Genomic DNA, 22,547 nt, shown 5'->3' on the forward strand with positions numbered 1-22,547 from the left:
ATTTCCTGGTTCTTTGTACACTGAGGAAGACTATTGCGGTCGAAACGTTTGTACCTCGCCATCTGCTTCATTAAAACACCAACTTCCTGTTTATATGATTCCTTGGTATAATATCAGGGTTTCTGATCACGTTTGCTTCGCTTGAAGACTGTGGAAGCTGCCACAGAAATCTTAATCATCTGTTTTCCTGCCAAACATTCCCTGTTCCTATTAAAACGCTGCGAGCCAGTGAGTCAAACCAGGATGTGACGTTTCACATGAGCCAACACGCCGCCACTGTGCGCTGTCATAATCCAAACGCGTATACAGTAAACGCTCCTCCCCACTGTCTGCAGGTTGAGATAAAAATGAAGCAATAAAATTACAATGTGTGAGAATCAAAAAGCTCCAGAGCGAGGGATCCTAAATCCAAAAGTTATGAAAGTTTAACGCACACGTGCTCCACTCGTGTCGTGGATGTGTGCAGTTACGTAAGCAAGTAGCAATAAACACAGCGGCCGATTTGATAAATCACTGTTACTTTAGCTAATGAGCTTGCTCTGGGACTGGAAACCACAGGTTCGTCCCCCCCCCACTGTTACATAATCACATTCATTTTTCCAATAAGGGGAGCTCTGACTTTACAGATTTCTTAAAAAAAAAGAAAAAAAAGAGCAGGTTTCCAAAGATCCCACGTAAAACTGAACCAAACACTGCAATCACGCCGGATGGACAAAGACATTTTTGTGCTTCCTTTAGGATGAATGGCCCAATTTAGCTGCAGCCGGAGTAACTCGGTCTGTGGTGGGTGGGCGGATGGTTGGTGGAAAACTCCTGGGAGACTTTCGGGGCCCATGAATCCTGCATTGAGGCGGATTTCTGGGAAAAAAGCTCTGCATATGTTTATGCTTACAATCAGCTTGACCGCTACCCCTTCTCCTTCCTCTCTGCTTTTTTTTTTTTTTCCTGGTAAGCGAGGAGGTGGTACTGTTGCTGCTGCTGTGGAGGCCGACTGTCTGAGGAAAAGGCCCCTGTTACCTGCGTCAGTCACCTGTCAAACCCTCGTATTACACCAGAAATTCAAACACCAGGCCCCTTTCTGCCCCCATGGGTTCGATAGTGATCAGTTCATGATGTGAACACAGACTGCAGCTTATTCCTCCTCGTATGTAAGAGCCATGTCAGCCATGATGACTTTAACATGAGGTGATTAGATCATACTAATGCACATGCATCTGCAGTTGGATGGACTCAACTGAGCTTTATGGCTCAAATTATCGACGTGAATGCGAATGAGCTTTACAGCCGCCGTATATCACACTGAGGGGGGGAAAAGGGAAACACAGTACACAATAATATGACACAAATCATGGCCTGAGTGTCAGAGAGAGAGAGAATGAGTCAGTGGGTTTATGGGTTGATGGACATCTGGTTATTTATGTTTCTAAGTGCGATAACATCAGTCCCCTGTGGAGCAAAGCTTTGTTTTCTCTCCTCGCTCCAGAGATACAGTATGATGACGACGACGGCTGCTGCTGCTGCTGCTGCTGATGTTGTTGCTGCTGCTGCAGCACAGAGTCGGTGTTTTAACACACATTAGCCGTGGGCACGCGGCCGAGCCTCTTGGAGGAACCTGCCACTTCCAAAACCACAGGATTTACTACCGCTTGGCACACGGCGGGGTGACGAGGGTTGGGGGGCATGATTGCGAAATGTCAAAATGCTAAATGCAGGCGTTCTCGGAAGAAGCGACAACCCTGCAGCTTGGCGCTCATGATAGGTGAGCTGCAGGGACAAAAACTGGAGAAGGAGAGGGAGAGAGCGTTTCATGTGACTCATCAAAACCGCAGCAAACAGAGGAATTGTTCATTTGAAATGTCAAAAAGTGGAAACTGGAAAATCAGGTTAAGATGGAAACAATGAAAAAAGCAGCAGCAACAAGTATGAACTGTAATCTGTGACTGTATAGTACTGATGATGATGGCTCTGGCTAATTTCAGGTAACGCCTCCTCCCAGGAGGAGAAACACTGACGACCAGCAGAAATGATGTTTAGGCTTGTCGACACATCATCCACAACAGCCTCCATTTAACCAGTTAACAGACCAATACACATGATCATTAGTTCAGACACTTATACTTTTCATCAATTATCTCTAATTATATCTATGTTTAGTCGGGGGTCTCTGGCGTTTCCTCCAGGAGGAATGATCCGTTGACAGCTGAGAAAGCTTTTTATCTAACTTTTCCATGCTGGATCTATCTGCCCTGCTCTCTCCCTCTCTCTCTCTGTGTGTCTCTCTGTCTCTCTTGCTGCCTGCTTTCTTTGACAAACGAGGCCAGAAAATATTGCATAACACTGGAGAAAACGATGCAGGGGGGAGAGCCACAAAAAACAAACCATCTGTGTTTTGAAAAGACAAGTGGGTATATCCATAAAAATACAGAGCAGATTCAGATTCAGATGTGTGTGAATCAGCGTTGGCTTTTATAATGTCTTTTCTTCCAGCTGGATCATTTATTCTTAGCCACTGGGAGGTGTGTGTGTGTGTGTGTGTGTGTGTGTGTGTGTGTGTGTGTGTGTGTGTGTGTGTGTGTGTGTGTATGTGTATGTGTGTGTTGGGGGGTCTGCTATAACCAGGGTTGGAAATACTTGGGCTTGGTGCCATGTAAGTGGAGTTACATAAGCAGTGTTGATGGTAGAGGGGCCACTGGTATTAAGAAGTCCCTGTCAGCGCCCCTATTATGACAACCGGGACATGGACACGACATGTCAGCCAACATTTACCCCAAACCAGGTGGCGCTTCGCCGTGGCTTAATACGGGAATGAACAGTTTGCACTGGGCTGATGTTACACTCAAATAGATACCAGGAGTGTGGCCGGGATTTGGGAACATCCAGTCAGCGTGTGGACACCGGGCAGCGCAGCAGCAGCAGCGGCGAGTTTGACTAAACTTCAGAGAGAAAAGTAGGGCAAGTGAAAAAATGGATTCAGTCATACTTGTTGAAGCCTGTAGGGATGTGTGTTAAGGGTTAGATGCAGCCTGTTCACTGCTGTTGTTGTTCATCTTTTAATGTCTGTGGTCTGAATAGAGCACAGTGTTAAGTATAGAGCCGCTAATTTATGGATTAGCGAACAAACAGATTATTACTCAACGGTGGGAGCCGAGAACAGGTTTTACAAATCGTCCAAAACCCATCAGACTCTTTCTCTCATGCCTCCGAGCTCATCAATTCCCTTTATTGATGCAGCATGTTCTTCTGACGTCAAACTCTCGCAGCTACTCTGCTAGGAAACAGGCATCAAGGAGAAAGAGGAGGAGAAGGAGGGAACGAGGTCCAAAGCGCGGCTTTGTTTCACAAGGCAGGATGACGACAGTACGGAGTTCGTAACACCGTCATTTCAAGTGAGGGTGGAAATCTGCTGAAGCGTCTCAGTCAGCACCACACGGACGGACGCATCTGCTGCTGCTGGAGCTGCACATCTGAGTCAAATGCACGTACAGTGATGGGAATAAAATAATGCTACTTTAAAATTATACTTCTTTCAGTAAAAATAAATCAAAAAAGTTACAGTTTCCCCCGTTATAACGCCGTTACTGAAAATAAAATGGGTCGTTACTTGACTCAAGAAGTCCAGTCACAATATAATACACCCGTTAAGGTGAACGCTATATATGGTATATCATGGTGATTAGTTACTTTTATAATGCAGTAATTCAGTTACTAAGTCAGTTACTTTTTGTGGAAAGTAACTAGTAACGTGCCCAACACTGTGCACGTAGCATTTAGCATGTTTCCACACTGTAGATTAACACAGGTGCATTTAGGTTAAAAATCCTATTATGTCTAGTTTTCCTACACATCAAATTGATCAGGAATTGTTACAATAAGCAGAATTAATAAACACATGGACTGAGGTTTTTCTATATTTCACTTATTGTCAACAAAGCCCATTGAAAACCAAAGCCGACCCCCCGTCTCTTGTTTGTCATCTTTTCGTCTGTGATTGATTCATTTTTGAGGCAAAGCAATTATTCAATTAATGGATGAAATGATGGATGACCTCACGTTGCTGCAGTGCCACAAAAGCAGCTCTAACCAGAAGCTGGAGAAGTCAACATTTTTTTGATGTAATTGCAGAGATTATCAGACTCAGCTGACATCCCTCTCGTCCTCCGTTTGAACCCTTTTATGGTTTTAGGGAGCAGGTAGGAGAGTCGCTCTTCTTCCTGCCATTAACTTATTATTGAGAGTGCTGTTAACAGACCATAAACTCCAGACAGGACAGACAGTGACGAGCCCTGCAGACAAAGAGCAGAGTTCACTATGTGTGTGTGTGTGTGTGTGTGCGTGCAGAGAGAGGAAGGACCTGCAGCATTAGCAAACCGCCGTCCATCAGCAGCAGCAGCAGCGGCGGTGACGACTGACTCGGCCAAGATCTGGGATTGAGGTCAAAGGCAACACGGAGTAAAAAAAAAAAAAAAAAAAAAAAAAAAAGTCTGACCTCACACCTCTTAAGACTGACATACTCCCCCCTTGACTGACACATACACACTTGGTATAAACATGCACGTAGGCAGCGGCAGCGGCCACACTGCTGGTACAGTGTTGCATTTAGATGTTTGCAGGTGAGAACTGAGGTGCCAGTGTGCTGCTTCCAAGGAAAACCTGACATGTTCTGTAAATGGAGCGGGCAGAGGGAGGTTAGCCAGTAATCTCATAAGGATTGAGGACTCAAAACCAGCCTCTGACTGCTGCTGAGTACCTGACCTATAACGTGTGGCGCCCGGCTAATTACCACAGTACAAGTTAAAGAGACCTAGATGTCGGATCGCTCGTGCGGTCCAAAAAAAGTGGGCGGTCAAAGTGCGTCTTTGTCCTCACTGGGGTGAGATATTTGTTTTTAGATGATCAGATTTCACAACTCATCTTGCTGCTATGAGCATTCTGCACTTTATCTACCTCAAATAAGAAAAACCAGCACTTTATCCAAGAAAACTAGCACTTAATCATGTACATTCTTGCCTCACACTTTATGCCAAAAGCTGCTACTGGCCCACCTTCTAGTGTTTTGTGTGTTCCTCCATTTTAAATGAAGAAATGTATGTCTGTATTATCAGTTTCCATGTCGTCCATGTGACCACCTGTGCAACTTGTGTGTGTGTAGGCTACTGCCTCTATGCTGTCCATGTGTTCACCTAGGCCTATGTCGTCCTATGTTCCAAGCTCCTCCTGTATTTTATTGTGATCTGTATTTGTGAATGTTACGTTGAGACTACAGATGGAAATTAGCTGCTGAAGCTAATCTTTTCGTTGCTCTATATACAATTGATCGCAAAATGCAGCGCACTACAGGTCCCGATGGAGGCAGACGTCGTAGTCCCACCTGGGACGAAGAGGATTAAGTAAGTAGCCTAAGTATACAATTGAACAATGGTATTTTACACTGTCCTGTATTAAACTAAATAAACTAGACTAAACTAAACTTTGAGACAGATATCTTTAAAGATTATAGCTACAACTTTTTCATAAAAATGATTAATTTTTCAAAAATAATACATCCACAGAACGTCTAGAGGGGTGCAGAATAAAAGTACACTTTTTTTTTAATAGTATATAAATAATTGTTCTATAAATTTTGACGGACGTCCAAAATATATTTCCATCTGGTAACGTTGGCAACGCCAGCATGAAATGATCTCTGTGCCAACAGCATTAGTAGGCTACGTTGATGTCACATGAGGTGGAGCTCAGGGGCCGGATCGTGATAGCTCTGTGGAGAAAATGGCGTTGTGCTAATGCTAATAGCCGGTACTGTAACGTTTCCGGTGCAGGCCTGATGCTGCGGGTTTATCGGGTTCGTCTGCAGGTGAGTTAGTGTGAAATTATTCAGATGTGTTTCCAGTCCGCCGGCAACACCGGAACTGCTGCTCGTTATGCGGTTAGCGTTAGCTTATCTTTAGCTACTAGCCGCTCCCTATAGCGTACCTGGCAACCAGTACAATTTAAGGTTGGCGCGAGAGCGGGCGAGTGTGAGTGCCACACTTACGGGCCAGGAGGAATTAAACTTGTAGCTAAACGATATGTCTTGCTGGTCATTTTAGAGGTTTCACAAACTGAGCCGTAAACGCATCATGGAAACCACAGATCTCTTTGGATAAATCCACGTGCAGCACATTTTCAGCTTCTACTGTATCTAAAGTTGGCACAAACCTACCTTTGCATATTTGCCCTTCTATTTCTTGTGACTCACTGGCTTGATATTTAGACTGATAGAGATATATATCGGTAGATATCCTGGTCTACTCCCGCACAACAAGTGCAAGGCTTGTCCTCCCGGCTGCACAGAGTGAGTTGTCTTATTGCACCACCTTGTTTGACAGACCAAGACTTGATTTGTTTGAGGGAAGGCTGGGAGATCTTGTATCTTTAGTCTGTTTACTTTTGTTATTCCTGACATCACTTAACCTCTCTGCTGTTTGCTTTTAGTTTCCCCACTGAAACCACATCTGCTATAAACGGCTCTGCACTTATAGCACAGTCTTCGAGAAGAAATAATCCTCACGCCTTTCAAGCTGAGCATTGTGTCGTGTGCAATTACAGCTGCTGGTAGCTTCTCCTCACCTTGACTCACACCTGACATTGCACTGCCCCAGTGTTTCCCTTTGGTGTTTGGTTGGTGTGTACGCAACAAGTCTGGAGAGCAACAGCTCTGACCCCTGACTGGGCCAGGATCAGGTCAAAGTGACACAGAGTCAAGAGGACATTCCTGTTTCATTCAGGTCAAATGACCCCCACGAGAGGAGAGAGTGTATTAGCAGCAGCAGCAGCTCCTCTCGGTGTAATGGCATTTAAAGAGAGGAGTGTGAATGGAACAAACACTTTGTCCTCTTCAGCAGAGCCAGCGAACCACGGAGAGATCACAAGACGCCTGGAGGACACGGCCCGGCCTGTGAGAGTTTAGTCCTGAAATATACAACACGAAGCAGAAACAGCTCCCCGAAGGAAAAACAGCAAAGAGGTGAAGAGTGAAAAAAAGAGATAGAGAGAGCTTAGTTACCGCTCTCATATGAGCTAACCTGCTTATGCAATCACATGCAAGCGAGATGAGATGGTTTCTATGAGTTTAAACAGGGTGATGAACGATATTTCATTTGCAGCAGGATTTTGGAGCATAAAAAAAAGAATCTAACAAAGAACAAGTTTGTGTTCGGCTGAAAAACTTGTTTTTGGGGGGGATTTTTTCACCACCAAGTCGTGTTTACCACTGTTTGGTAGCAACCTGCTGTGAAAGGCCGACTCAATGGAGCAGCTGTGGTAGAATTCAATAAACACGTAATGTGTCGCATAAGGTTCTTGCACTTCCATAAATAAACAACATAAACAACATTTAGCAGCTCCTCTTCCTGCACACTGAGGGACGGTATGTAAGTTGCTATATTAGAAAAAAGGCCGAAGTGAAGCCTGTGGTCTCTCTGAAAACATGTGAAAAGATTGATAACTATAAAGTACTGAACTGTGGCGTTTGAGGGTAAAACGTTTTTTGGGGGTGGGACTAAGAGGAAGCCGAGTGACATAGATGATTTCCCAGCTAGCTAGCTCCGCCAGTCCCGCTAGCCTCACTCTGACTAAATTTCCTTTACTTCACTGCTTAGTGTGTATCCGAATTTCCCCCCGGCTTGACGGCATCCAGTCCCTATCTTGGTGCTAGAAGCAAATATTCAGAATCAGAGCTGGACTCAGACTTGACAGATTTTGATGGCTCAAACGCGTAAAGCCTGGTTTATGCTTCTGCGTCAGTGCAACACCGTAACTACGCCATCGTGCACCTTTCGAAGTTATGTGTCACTGGCCAAGTCACCACTCTTCATTTCATTTGTGAAACTTTGTTTATCCTCCTGCTTTGTTCTTCCAGGCAGAGTAAACAAAAGTGGAAAGAGTTGTTTTTTTTGGAGTTGGAGATGATTAATGTGGAATAACAAATGCTATTAATACTTTGACAATGACGGTATAATAGCATGAAGGAGAAACCAGTTATGCTGGAAATTACGTTCTGAGCGGTCATTGTCGCCTCGACTTAAACTTGAATTTTTTGGAGGTGCACATCAGGCGACTTGATGTAGAAGCATAAACCAGGCTTAAGGCTGCAGGGGTCCGATATTAAAGTTATTGCAGCATCCATTATCGACATCGTCGGTTGGTATTTGATTGACAGTTAAAATGTGACAAAGCCCCAAAAGTGGGCGGGGCTTCAGTGTCTGCAGCAGCACACAGAACTGATTGATTTTTTATGATATTTAAAACTTAATTTTACATAATAAACACATTTTTCTAGCATTCAAATCTGGCAGGATGGTTCATAAGACATCTGCCTGGGAGGTGACTAACGCAGAACACAAATATAGTTTAACTTTACATGCTCTCTTAAACCTGATTAAACAGACTGAACTGGCCAGGCCACTGTAGCAGCCAGAAACAATAATGTTTGCGGGGACACTTTTTTACAACGGGGAGTGTTTCTTATCCCTTACCGCTGAGGGTGAATTTGACTGTAAATATTTTACGGTGTAAGAATTCACGTCATTATTTTTTTGCTGGGTTTTTGTACTTATTGTTGGTCCAAATTTTATGGAATAATAAAACAAGACAGGTTTATGTGCTACTGTTTAACACTGAATTATGTCATTGACCTCCTCAGTTCGAGGCTTTCTGGGGCTTAAAAGGACGTAATTCTTTTTTTTTCTTCTCTTTTTTATTAATTATCTGAAAACAAACTAGAAAACGCTGTAATGTTCCAGCTGCTGACCAATAATTACCTCTGACATTTGAACAGCAGCACTCAAATCTCCTCTAATCATTTACATCAGCAGTTGGAGCCACTTTTCTAATCGGAGTCCAAGATTTACCTCAGCCCCAATTATTGAAAGAAAAAAAAAGCCACAGCAATTAGCAACAGGCCTCTACAAGTTCACAGCAATACATATCTGACAGGTTTTTAAAGATATGACCTGTGGGCGGATTCCTCTGAGCTTCTGTCGCCAGTTTCGTTACAGTAGCTGTTTGAGAGAGGACGGGCAGAGCAGTATTTGCACATGCTTGTTTATATGGTTTGTCAAAGCCGACTCTGGTGACACACACACACAACGGTAGGTTTTTGTCAAACATGGAGAGTGGAGGTGTTAGATGGCCTCTAGGCTCGACCTGTTTAAACTTTAAACTATATCCTCCCTGGAGCAGCAGCTATGGACCTCAAATATAAAAAAAAAAAAACATTGAATAGGTAGTTTAAAGAATCCTTCACAGACCTGGAGATGAACAACAACTTCCTACAATTTTTTAAAGAAGAGCACAAAGGAGAAACTCTGAAAACTTAAACTAATGATGTGTAAAAGCAAACACATCGTTTCATAATAAAGTGTGTTAGTAATGGCTCAACGATGGGATAATAAATCAGTCACTAACTGGGGTTGCCAGGTTGTGAACAAAACTCTCATTGGTATTTATATGTTCTTAGCTCTCTCACTTATTTATAAAGGAAAGAAATCAGCAATTACAAATGTTGCAATAATCAAGTTGAAGGTTGTAAATCTTTGTAGTGACCAATTTGAATATAGTTTCTTAATGAAAGACAAGTTGGAGCAGATTTTATGTCACTATCAATCAAAATTATTTTTTTCCCCCCACCCCAACCAGCAACTGCTTGTAAATTATTATTCACTTTTAATAAAGCACACTTTATTAACGGTTCCTTCTAAAATGTTATTGTAATCTTATGTGTGCCCCGAACTGAAATGTTTTGTATGTTGTGAGCCCCAGGTTTGGAGTCACAGCTCTCGACAATCACAGGAAGTATTTAAGTGTCAATGCGGTATGTTGTTCAGAGGATGAAAACATCCTGATGTAAGAAGCTGCACACATCTGGTCCTTCAAGCAGGGCAAATACTGCACTGCTAAGCTTTGCCAGGATCTACTACTACTCGACTGAGATCTGACCACGAGGGCGTTATAGAGCGAAGCCTTTTGAAGTTGTTATGACCCCCGGGCTTCGATAACAGCCCAGCGATCGGAGGGGGAAGACGTTTCTTTCATCTTGGTGCAGCTTCGTCTGTTTTAATATAAGTTTTTTTGTGAAGTTAAAGCTGCTTAAAAGCCTCAAATATCACTTGAGATCCAAAATCCAGGAGATCCAAAACAGTGACGTTGTTTTATTTGATGGAGAATTAAATGAAAATGAAACGTGACGCACGTGCTCCATGTTGAAACTACTGTTTGGGTTACTAGTCTCTTTGTGCTGTGGATCCAGGCAGGAGGTGGAGGGTGGTGGTGGTGGTGGTGGTGGTGGTGGTGGGGGCATAGTGTTACACCGACAAACAAGGATGTGCTACAGTATCAAGTGCCAGTGGCAACCAGGACCGGATATAGTTTACGAAGTGGTGCCCTTGTCACAGGAAGGCGTCAACATGAAGGATTAATGAAGCCTCGCCCGTCAACGTGAGCTCCAGCTTTAGAAACCTGCCGAGTTTCAAGATAAACATGAACTAAAAGACAAGTTCACGTCCTGGGGACGCACAGAACAGAAATTAATGTTTTCTGTTGACTGAGAAAACACATTATAGTGTTTGTTTGTTGATGGGGTCGGCCTACGTAGGCTGTATCGCAAAGGTGCTGCACTCCAAAACAGGAGTCGAGGAGTCATTAGCGTGCAAGTGGCACCAATGGTCGATTCATCCCAGGACTCACATGGCATTTTTTTTTAACACTCCTGACGCCTCGGTCGGTCCGTACTGCTGCTCGCTCCGACACACACGGTCAGTTCAGACATGACCAGAGGTTACCCCGCCGAGCAGCCCTGTCCCTTACCAACTATGGCCTCAGAGCCGCAACAGCTATTAAAACTTGAGGTCTTGGGTTTGTTTAGGAAGCAGGACTCGGGCCTCTGCAGGGCCGAGGGGCTGCAGGGTGACCACATGTTTTTCCCCTAAAGGAACGGCTGCACAGTCACACACACTATCAATACCAAAATAACACTGAGGAGAGACTAGTTTTTTCCTTTTTTTCCCCAAAGTGCGGTGACTGATATTTCTCCTAATGGCCGCTAACACACTGATAAACATTGACAAGTTGTGAGAGAGCCACAGAGAAATCTTTGTTGGTGGTAATGATGCAACAATTAGGGCGCTAATGAGATTAGTCAAATAAATAACATCTTTAAATGGCTATTTATCAAACAAAATGTCAAAAATACAGCTGACATTTTCTTAAAACTTCTCAAATACCTGATTTTCCTGGACTTTGTGAAACTACTGTATGATGCACCTTTTTCAGAAAATTTCTTATAACATAAAGACATATGTGATAGTCAAATGAAGAATCTAAAATTTGTGAGCATATATTAGAAATAGAAATACTGGTAAATATATCATTTGACTTCGAAAATGAACACAGTTTGACATTGTAATGCTAGATTTTAAATGGCAAAGAAATCCGATAAATTAAGATCAGACCAGACCAGAAAAATATTTCAAACAATGTGACTTGTAATGATTCTGCAAGATTTCTGAATGAACTTTGCATGGAGGCTTCAGGTGTTTGAGGAATCATCTTTGGATTATGCATTGATTGATTGGTTGAGAGCTAACCTGGAATAAAGAAAAAAAGAAAGATGTGCGTGTTTTTCTCACAATTTTGAGAGCTAACCTGGCCCATGCAGGAGAAGTATAAACATCCAGGATATAAACATATTCAAATGGTAGAAAAAGAAGGAATATGTTTGTTTTCCCTTTAACACACAGAGCCAACTAGGTTACCATAAACATAACACATAAAAAAAAAAAACATTTCCAGGGGGACGGATCATACCGATGTCACTTTGAAAAGATCTCAGAGGATTAGGAGCCAGTTTTCCATTTGAGAGGACATGACGCAGATTGTAGTGATTGTATAAAATATGGGACACCAAGAAAAAAAAAAAGAAGGAAACACGAACCAAACTATTACTGGAAGCTGGAAAACTGTAAAGACAAAAAAACCTGGACTACTTACTGAAAAAAGAAAAAAACATGCACACATGAAGAACCGATCCACATGAGGGAACCCAATAAAAGAATAAAAGCAGTGACTCAGCAGAGACTGGCACACAAAAGCACCTCAGCTCCGTTATGACATGACATCTGGGAGGTGGAGAACCAGTTCCTCCTTTTTTTCTTTTTTTTCCACACAGCATTGCCAGTCTGTTGCGAGCTGATCAATGCATTTTCAATCTGTGACATTTTCTACACATTCAATGTTATCGCCTCGCCTCACGTTTGTTTAAGGCTTGAACATAATAGAAAATCAAACAGAGTCAGATTAATGTGTAAGTTTGTCTCCCAGCAGCAGCAGCAGCAGCAGCAGCCTGGCTTATACAACTTATCTCTGTTTAGCTTCCTGTTAATGAAAACCTCCAGAAGCTTTGTAAACACATTATTGCATTCATGCTCCAACTCTTAAACTAAATTATAAAGTTGTTTATGTAGCCTGCATCTCAGCACTATCAATAGAAATAAAAGATGTGTGTTAGTATGATGAGGTTCCTGTTGCCTCATCCTGAGTTTATCACTTCTTTTGCATCTAGAAACTTCAGAGAGAGGGTTTAAAGAGCTTCACACATCTGTCCATCTATTTCTGGACTCTGTATCCCAGTGAAAATCCATGCTGAGGCAGGTGTGCAGCCTTACCCCCTCCCCAACACCCAACACCCACCACCCCCTGGCATGGATTAGGTGAGAGGCGGTGTGCAAAAACAAACAGAAAAATCGTTCACCCTCTCAATCCTCCACATCTTCAGTTTCCAATAGAAACAACATACAAACAGCCTCAGGGCCTCTAAACACTTGCACCTACAGTATCCACCCCCCTCCCTTCCCCTCCCCTCGCCCCCCAAAAAACCACACTATAGCCTACACATATTATCAACAACAACAACAACCAGTGTAACAGTGTTATCTTGTCGTGCACACACTGTATGACACAGACAAGCTGTATCTTACAGGGCAATCATCAAATGTAAGTACAGGACGTTTAAGTTTTATAGGTGAAACAGTGCAGAGCTAACTTAAAAAAAAAAGAAAAAAAGAAAGAAAGAAAGAATGAAAGGAAAACACAAAAAAACAAACAAACAGGCCTAACGTCAAGGTGACGCGCTGGCTGGCTGCCGTGTGTTAATGTAGGCTATCGCTACGGGGCCTCCTTCACTTTCCTCAGAGAACATTGGCTCGCTCTGATAAGAGGCTGAATCTCGTCGTGGGCCCTCGTCTTCCTCCTCCTCCTCCTCCTCCTGTGTTGATGTTGGCCACAGTGGAGCTGATAGGAAGCCCACAGAACTACACTAGCCACATTCAGATTACTCAGTTACACAGCCGGGCTTGTACCAGGCCCAGGACGGCTAAACAGCGATGGGGGGCGGGTGGGTGGGGTGGGGGGGATGTACTGTAGGACTGGTGCCAACCAAACTCGAGTTATGCTTTGTTGTTTGACCCCGTTACTCTGAAATGCAAACGGTGCAGATCCAGTAGTGAAGTAAAGACGTTAATAATAAGGTTTTACAGGTTTAATTTGATCTGGTGTTATTGTATGAGCTTTAAAAGTTTGACCTGAAACATAAAACGGTTGCAGCTTCCAGCTCTTTCTGCCCTGCGATGCCCAGTTTCACACTGGCTCCAGCTCTTAATACTCCAGCAGGCCTGATGTAAACCTTCCTCCTGCTCCTCCTCCTCCTCCTCCTTCCTTCCTTTTGTCCTGAGGTAACTCCTTGAGGCTGCTGACTTTTAAATAAACAGACCTGCATCAATCAATCCAGTGTTTAGCCTTTTAAACGGCAGAAGGTTATGAAAATTTAAGCACCGAAGAGCTCAAGGCGACACCTCTAAATCGTCTCTTGACTTGAAGTTCACATCCATTAGTCGTCAGTTACGTGAGCTAATTGCTTCAGCACTGGATTCATGGTCCTTTATTTCAATTTCAAAAGAAAATCAAGATTAAAATGTCCTCGACATCAAAACTTCAACAAAAAAAAGTTAAAAGCAACAAACCGATTATTAACGGTGTCAATTAATCGCTTCTGCATCGACACAAATAGGGCGAAAACTGAAACCAAGTGATGAGCAGGGTTGGATATCACATGCACCGACACAGATTCAGTATCAGCAACCAAAAAAGCAAACACTACAAAAGAAGCCAAACCCTTTTGAGTCTTTATGCGAAAACAAGATTAATTACTTTCTGGCTGTAGCTTTATGTTGAGCGTACAAACACAACAGTCGAGGTTGAACTCTGTCTGAAACAGAGCGATAAAGTCAAACTATTCCTTTAACTGTTGTCTAAACACGAGCAGCCCATATAGAAGACGGCAAAATAAAACACCATCTGAAAGTAAATGTGGTAAAAAATAAGACATGTGAGAGAATTTGGACCAGAAATTAAGACATTTTTCAACCATCAGAGAAAGGTTTACTTGCTTCTATTGGACCGTATAATACAGTTGAAACCGATACTGTATGTTTGTTATTCTGCAGCTGTGTCAAACTTCATATCTACTTACAGGCACCAGTGGGCAAACTGAGTTATAACAGCACACACACACACACACACACACTTCAGTGCACTGATTTTATGGGTTTCGGGAAACAATAAAAATATTCAGGAAAAAAAAGGAAAAGTTTTTGAACATCTGCAAAAACTATGACCACACAAGAACGTCCCAGTATGTCATAATCAATACAGAAATGTCTCTCAGTCTGTTTTTTATGCATTAAAAAATAAACTATTTTATTGGCCGTGGTGGTGCAGCAGCCTGTCCCTCATAAACACTGACAACCCTGAACCTACAGGACGCTGCGATGAAGTAGAGCATGGAGTTTATATAGAGCGTGATTACAGAGCTGGCTAAGGAAGGAAGAAAAAAAAAGGAAACATGCTGGTATAAAAGTGTCAGACTGGGAGGGAAGGAGGGAGGGAGGGGGGGATCTGGTATTGTGCAACCACTGCCCTTTAAAAAAAGGAGCCAGGTCCATGCAGCGACAGGCTCAGTGACGTACGACAGGTTGTAAACTCTCCAGGGCAGTGGCTCATCTATTTTTTATTCCCACTGCATTTCCTTTAAAGCTCCGTCTGTGTCGACTCAATTGCACCTGAGTCACCTGTGGGACTGTGGGGGGAAGGGTTGCTATAGGTGTAGCTTCTTTTAGCAACAGCGCCAGGCAGCTCTCAACTTACAGTCTCATGTTTTTAAAGGGATAGTTCAACATTTTGGCAAATCGGCCCATAATCCCTATCGTTTTAGCAGTAGGTTCGTTACCTTTAATTGTCGGTGCAAGATATTTTTAGAACGGCGGAGCAGAGTCGCAAGCTGCTCAGAGCTACGCTACAGAGGCTCATGGAATTTCTTGGTTTCCCTCATCAAACTCATCAAATACACAATCCAACAACTCCAAAACGCTCTGGTGGACAAGTTGTGACCTGCACATTCACCACGCTATGAGATAATAACAGCACGTTACGAGACAGAGTTGATTTGGAGGTAAATTCATGCAAAACCTCTGATGCGCGTTCCCGTCAGGGGCAGTTTTTCGGCAAGCAGTCTCTGCATTTTCCTCGAAAAAATGTAAGGGTTACAAACACAACAACATCCTCATTATTATTCTCTGACTGATTTAGGTTTCTCAACGAATGACAACGACAACCTGAGAAAACAAGAAAAGGAACAGGGGAGTATTAAATATCCCAAACACAGGGCGGACGAAATCAAAAGAGACAACCGCTTCAAACTTGATTTGATTTTGGCATCAGGAGTTTGTTTTTCAAAAGCAGAAAGTCTGATATTTTATAACACAGTTTGCATGAATTAGACATGAAGACAGTCCTGAAAAAATAAGTTCTGACAGTCTGAGTTTTAGATGGAGTATAAAAGGTCTGATTACATATACGTAAAGCTGCAAATTAGATCTAAGGAAATTAGTGTAAAGACAAAACTGTCCAGATTTAATGTTTCTTTATTTAATCGGCTGAACTAAAACAATAGGACTCATGCAATATTATCATGTTTTAGTGTCGGTCTAACAAGCCTACAGATATCCATTTGTATATACTGTAAATAAATCTTATTGTAAAGTGTTTAGCATAGAGAGAAGTCTTTGGTCCAAGCCTGAATGTCTTCTGTTCTTGGTTTTTATGAGCTGGGACAGTGGTGAGTCCTGGACGAGCTCTGGTGTTACATGTCATGGAAGGATCTAAATGTCTTGTTTACTTTTTGTGCACTGGAACAAAAAGTTCCCGTGGACGCCACCACCCAGACCTGGACAGACCTGCAGCCTGGCGCTGACAAACTGAACTGTGACTTCATTCATTCATTCAAACAGACGATGATCTGTATTGTTGTAGGTAATTATGACTAATTCATCCGATAAATGGGAATCAAGGACAGATGTTTGCACTTCCGCCACGTATTTCAATCATCAGCCGCTCTCGACTTGACTGGACGACCTGCAGTCAGATTACAGCTCAGGCTTAGTGATACATAGTTAAAAGAGCTTAAGGCATTTCTACCTGACTTGTAATGACGCACCTCCGACTGCTGCTCCGTCAACATTACGGGAGTGATTGTGTTTAGCCACCAACAGCCAGCTTTTGTGTTCGTTTAAGGAATCAGGGGGCGCATGTGGAGGAGAAGGAGGAGGAGGACGGGTGGAGAAATACCTCTGCAGTGCAGCTGAGTCTGGTCTCTCCGTGAGGTTAACTTATCACAACAGTGACCATATCAACAATGGCCACCTTTAAGCTTATTAGGAGCGATTAAGGAGCTTAAGCCCGGCTCATGTCTCCAGTAAAGAGATGAAATAGCAAATGCTTGTTTCCAACGTGGCCCCCGCCGCCGGCCACAGAGCTGCAGCTCGCTGTGTTGTAACTTTTTCACTCCACTGAAGTTAAAATCAGCTGGATGCAGCTCTTGTCATAAGACAAAGTTATGGGGAAAGGAAGGGGCATGTGGGGCAGTTCATTTTAGCTGTTATTGTCTACTTATATCTATTTATTCTGTTTTTATTCTTCCAGTTATCGTTATTATTTCTTATTTCTTGTATCCTTAAATTGCCTACCTGTATAGGAGTACTGTTATGGGAGTGAGGGATGTGAATTTTTCTCTCTTTCTTTATCTATTCTTCTTTCAATTTCTGCTTGAATGATAAGACTTAATGACGTGTACAAACTTAAGAGCAACATGTATAACCTAATTTTCTTCTAATAAATAGTTTCAGAAGGTGGATGCTTAAAAAAAAGCACCCAGGCTGCTTGAAAGTGTGTGTGAAGTGTGTGAAGTGTGTGTGACAGTGTAATGTGAAGGGACATATGTGTGTGTTACGTCTCCAAAGCTCCGAGCGATCCATCCTATAAGAGAGACGGACACCTGTTGTGTGAAGTGACAGGTGGGCTCGTGAGGCAGCAGTGCTGCACCTGCTGGTGCCGGAGCCTGAGCCTCGGAGGCAGATTCACTTCACCCGAGATAATCCCTGACTGACTGACTGACTGACTGACTGACTGACTGTCTGACTGTCTGTGCTGCGACTCCCTGCAGAGCTCACACACAAAGGCTACTTCCTCTGTGCATCCCAGTCTCTTTATAACGTCCTCAGGTGGTCGCCATTATGATGCACCTCAGCAGAACAAACCGCCGCTCCAAGTCTTTTGTTATTTTGAAACCTGGACACCAATCATTTTTCATTTTAACCACCTTTCTGAATGAGTTTTTTAATCTCTGCTATCATGATTTCTTGACGACTGCTCCCTTTAATTAAATGAACTACTAATTTAACTCATTTTTAGTATAATATGATCATGTATGCTGTTTCTGTTCTGGGATTTGACTTTTAACTTGACTTTTAAGCCAAGGCAAGGCAATTTTATTTCTATAGCCCATTTTTACAAACAGTTTGTCTCAAAGGCCGTTACATAGCATCATAACAACATCCTCTGCCCTTAGACCCTCACATCAACTGAGGAAAAACTCCTAAGACTAACTAATGAATGTGTGAACGAATGAATAGTGGTAGCTGCAAAACTGAATTGCTATCAATAAAGTTGTATTCAATTCAATTCGATTCAATACAACAGTGTTTTCATCCTTAAAACAACTTCCATCATCTTTAAAGATCCAAATGATGAAGCTATAGCGACTCAATTTGAGGTTTTAAAGAAGAGTTGCAGCCGGATACTGACACCACTGCAGACTGCACGTCACTCACTCACACACACAACTTGCAAAATTAACGGTGGAGTTAAATCTTAAATCTTTAAATCCCCCGCTGTGCTATCAAACCATGTCGGCAAAAGGAGGTGGAGGTGGCAGCTGCTGCCCAGGCTGCCTGCTGTCTACATGCCAAACATTGTGACATTAACAAACAAAAAAAAAACTGCAGTGACTGACACCTCTACAGTTTCACATCAGCAGATAAAACAATAGTCCAACTCTGATGTTTACATGTTACATGAGCCGTGCAAGGCCAGGCCAGGCCCGGAGGAGGATATAGTCTACTGCTGCTGCTGCTGCTGCAGGATGGAAACATTTGAGAGCACAACACAGACACTAGTGCACGGTGGATCATGGCAGCTGTGCCCCCTGTCTTTGGTTCTTGTTCACGTGAGACAACTCAGAGACACACAGAGAGAGAGAGAGGGAGAATGAGCTATAGCCTTGGTGTCACCGGTTGATAATGAAAACAGAGATTAGAGGGGATCACGACGGGCCGAGTGGTTCAGTTGTTGGAGCTGACTGCTGACAGGATGACCTGGGTTACAGCCTGACACGAACTGACTCAAGGTCAACAAGGAATAATAATATGCAGTAGATTAGCTGCATGGTTCCCCCCCACCCCACCAACATCGTACCCTGAAGCCTATACATGTATTATACACTTGGAGAAATTTCATGCATTACAGTTTGTCTGCTGCTAAAGAGGAAATCTTTTTTAAAATCTGGCAACCTTAAGTCTAAAAGTTGATTTTGTGCCATCATCTATATTTGTCACGGTAGGGAAGGGATTTCAACCTATACACACCTGAGCATGTGTTGTGGTTGTGCATGGCTGATGTGCAATTGTATGTGTAATTTTTATGTCATCTCTTCTTGTCTACTGCAATAACATGTGGGAATTGTGTTTTATACTGCAAAAAATAATGAAATAATGAAATAAAGTTGAAAAAGAGAGAGGAACATGTGGGAATTGTGTTTTAAATTCAGTTTTTCAGACTTTTGGAGTGAGATGTGAACACAACAACAGCAGCTCATCCTCACCTGCAGCTGGCACCACACTTAGGCTACAATACACAAAACCAGGAACATTACAGTTTGTCTGCTGCTAAAGAGGAAATCTTTTTTTGAATTCTGGCAACCTTTTCTTGATTTAATGTCTAAAAGAGCCATTATCTGTGTTTGTCACATGTCAAAAACCTGTACTGTTCTGTGTAGCACCACCAACTATTGTTAATATGTATCTATTTCTTTGCAGTAGGGAAGGGATTTCAAGTTTTAATCTATATACACCTGAGTATGTGTGTTGTTGTGTCATTTTTATGTCATCTCTTCTTGTCTACTGCAAAACATGATGACATAATGAAATAAAGTTGAAGTTAAAGTTGAACGAAAGAGAGAGGAACATGTTTTAAGTTCAGTTTTTCAGACTTTTGGAGTGAGATGTGATGTGAACACAACACAGCAGCAGCTCATGATGCTCATCCTCACCTGCAGCTCGCACCACGCCACCTCCACCGTGGTCTCCGTGTCCAGGCCTTTATAAACCGTCTTGAACGACCCCCTCCCGATCTCGATGTTGAACTTCAGATATCTTCCATCGGGTGAGGTCGCCACCGCTTTGGTCTCCACGTCCTCCTTCTCCTCCTGCTCCTGCTCCCACTGCGCGTCAAACGTGATGCGGGACAAGATCTTATTGTTGTTGTTGTGGTGCTGATGTAGCTGTATGTGTTTCTGTTCTTGTAGCTGTCTTTTGTGTTGGAGTTCATTCTCAGAGTCCGAGCTGGCGTCGTCCTGAGTCCTCGGCACCGGATCCCAGCTGGTAGAAGCACTAGTGCCACCTGAAGTGTCCAGCTCCTCTTCCTCGTCCTCCTCCTCCTCTTCCTCCCCGCGGCTGCACGGCGGCGTGCTGCTGCTGGTCGCCGGGCTGGACACCGGAGACGGCGGCGTCTCGGCGTCCGTTTTCTCGTCCTCCTCCGCCCTGGACTCGGGCACCGTCATGATGTTCTCCGCGGACCAGGACAGCGCTTTGGAGAGGGCGCCGCTGTACAGAGGAGAGTCGATGTCCATGCTGATCTTCTGCAGCCCGTAGGAGTTCCTCCGCGCGCCCAAACCGTGCGTCCTCAGCACGGATGGCACCCGGGACAGACAGTCGTCCGTCATGTCCACAGAGGAGGAGGAGGAGAGGCCTGGGAAACCGGCGCGTCCTGGGATCTCAACCTGTGCGTGTGACATTGTTCAAGCAGGTTCAAGTCCGTCTTGATTCAGAGCCTATGAATGTGGAAAAGGGCATCAGGTCACCGTTACATTATCTCCATGAGGTCAGTGTCTTCTTTAAAACTAAGGCTCTTTAATAAACAGCACTGCAGCTCTAAGACTAACAGAGACAATATTCAACTATAAAAGTCTCTTATCTGGAGCAACAGTTAAACTTAAAAAAGAAAACACAAAAAACTAAAGTAAAAGAAAACAAAGCAGAAACAAGAACATACTCACTCATCGTGTAGAAAAATGACCGCACATAAACGCACTTTTAACGCATCGTTCCTATCGATTAATCCCCGCTGTTCTCGTCTCCTTCTTCTTCTCCTCCGCTCCTCGCAAAGTCCTCAGCCATAACCTCCAGTTGGAAGGACGGAGCTGCCTATATCAACAAAAGCTCCGGAGGGCTGCGCGTCCGTCCCGCGTGCGCTCCCGGTGCGCGCTCCCGACTCCGCCCCCCGCGCCGCGAGCCGTGACGCGCCAACAGGACGGAGCGCGGGGAGTAATTATTATCGTCCCACGGGAGGACTGTTTGCAAACTAACTAACGCTCTGTATGAAGCCCGACAATGCGTTTGACTGCTCTTCTTTTCATTTTCATGTATTTTTTTATTATGAATATTCGGTTTATAAAGATAAAGCTCGCCTACAAATCTAAATATGTTTGAGTGGTACACATGGAGAGAGAGGGGAGGGATTCATTAAGCTTCTTCTCTTCTAACAACTTTTCTTATGATTGTATGATTATGCTTTCGTGTTTTTGTTTCCAGATTTTGTTCTTCACACTTATTTATGTTATTTACATATGGAAGAACGAACAGGAATTGTGCCTCAGCTTGTTTTACATGTTGGAAATAAACATTTTAAAAGAAAAGAAGATAAGAACGGAAGAGTTTCAGAGTCGATCAATATTTTCTCTCTGTTTTTTAAAAAGAATTTCCTTGTATTGATTAGCAGAATGAGTAACTGAGTCCATCTGCTGCTCACTTCACATCCTGTGCGTAAAAACCGCAGCAACAGCAGCACGAGGAGGAGGAGGAGGACAGTGCGTCTCCTCTCATCTCCTCCTCTGATTGGCTCCTCGCCGCTCGAGACGCCAACTCTTAAAAAAAAAAAGATTCTGTGAATTAAAATACAAACACGCGACGAGTCAATCTGTGTCAACCTGCCGGTGTTTGATTAGTCTGAATGGGAGAGATAGGCTGACTGTAAGGGGGGAGGAGAGGAGGGGTGGGGGGCAGGAACGGGTCTGACCTGCAGAGGGAGCCATGCAACGAGAGGGGGGAGGGAGCTGGAGCTGAAACAGGACACCTCTATCGGCCAAGGCCACGCAGGGCCACACCTGTCCCGCAAGAGCGCACACTGGGTGTTATCAGCACTCAGACACACACACACAAAAGATTCCCTGGAGCTGTATCATCCCCACCGCGCTGGGACACAACAGAAACAGCAGCAGCACAGAGATGAGAGTCAACCTCCTGAGCAGAAAGTGGAGCAGAGCAGCGTCCATCAGCGTGGAGTGGATCAGCACAGCAGCAGCACGTCACCATTTCATTCATAGTTTTTAACACTAGAGAGACGAGACGTGTAGCAAATTTCTAATTTATTTTCCTAGAGGATATGAAAAAAGAAACTGAATATCGACAGAGAGAGAGAAGGAGTGTCACAGTAGCTACTGCACAATAACAGGATGACATTTATCTGTACATGAAGTCCACTATTATTATTATTATTATTATTATTATATTACACTCAACTGAGCTGAGCTAAGCCGAGCCAGGATTGGTGGTCGTCCTTCGGTCTCTTCCTCTTCTGGAAGCATTTATTATTCTCTAAATAAAAAACACTAAAAAAAGAAAAGAAAGAAAGAGTCCCTCTGGTGTTGCATTGTGGGATTTTCTTTGGAGCAGACAGAGGAGCGCAGGTCCAGGTCCAGCGCTAAGTTACACCGTGTAAATTTGTTATAACGGGGGAAAAAAATGGCATAAAACTAGTTTTATTTACAATAAAGGACAAAAAAAATAAAG

At 43.4% G+C, this 22,547-nt stretch overlaps 1 protein-coding gene across 5 annotated transcripts in view; it reads right to left on the reverse strand.

The window, feature by feature from the left end:
* Positions 1-21,737, reverse strand: part of wnk4a (WNK lysine deficient protein kinase 4a) — a 51,807-nt gene extending 30,070 nt beyond the window's left edge. For 2 of the 5 annotated variants that reach the window (XM_083994950.1, XM_083994946.1), the window contains exons 1-2: positions 20,756-21,736; positions 19,751-20,530 (exon numbers count right to left, since the gene is read on the reverse strand). In XM_083994950.1, coding sequence (XP_083851076.1) covers positions 19,751-20,494 — 744 coding nt within the window. In that variant the 5' untranslated portion in view covers positions 20,495-20,530; positions 20,756-21,736. Of the gene's footprint in view, positions 1-19,750; positions 20,531-20,751 lie in introns of all 5 variants that reach the window. The other 3 variants (XM_083994949.1, XM_083994947.1, XM_083994948.1) reach the window with 3 other exon arrangements.
* Positions 21,738-22,547: the final 810 nt, after the last annotated feature.

This window comes from Trachurus trachurus (genome assembly GCF_905171665.1).
Source record: "Trachurus trachurus genome assembly, chromosome: 19".
Classification (NCBI taxonomy): domain Eukaryota; kingdom Metazoa; phylum Chordata; class Actinopteri; order Carangiformes; family Carangidae; genus Trachurus; species Trachurus trachurus.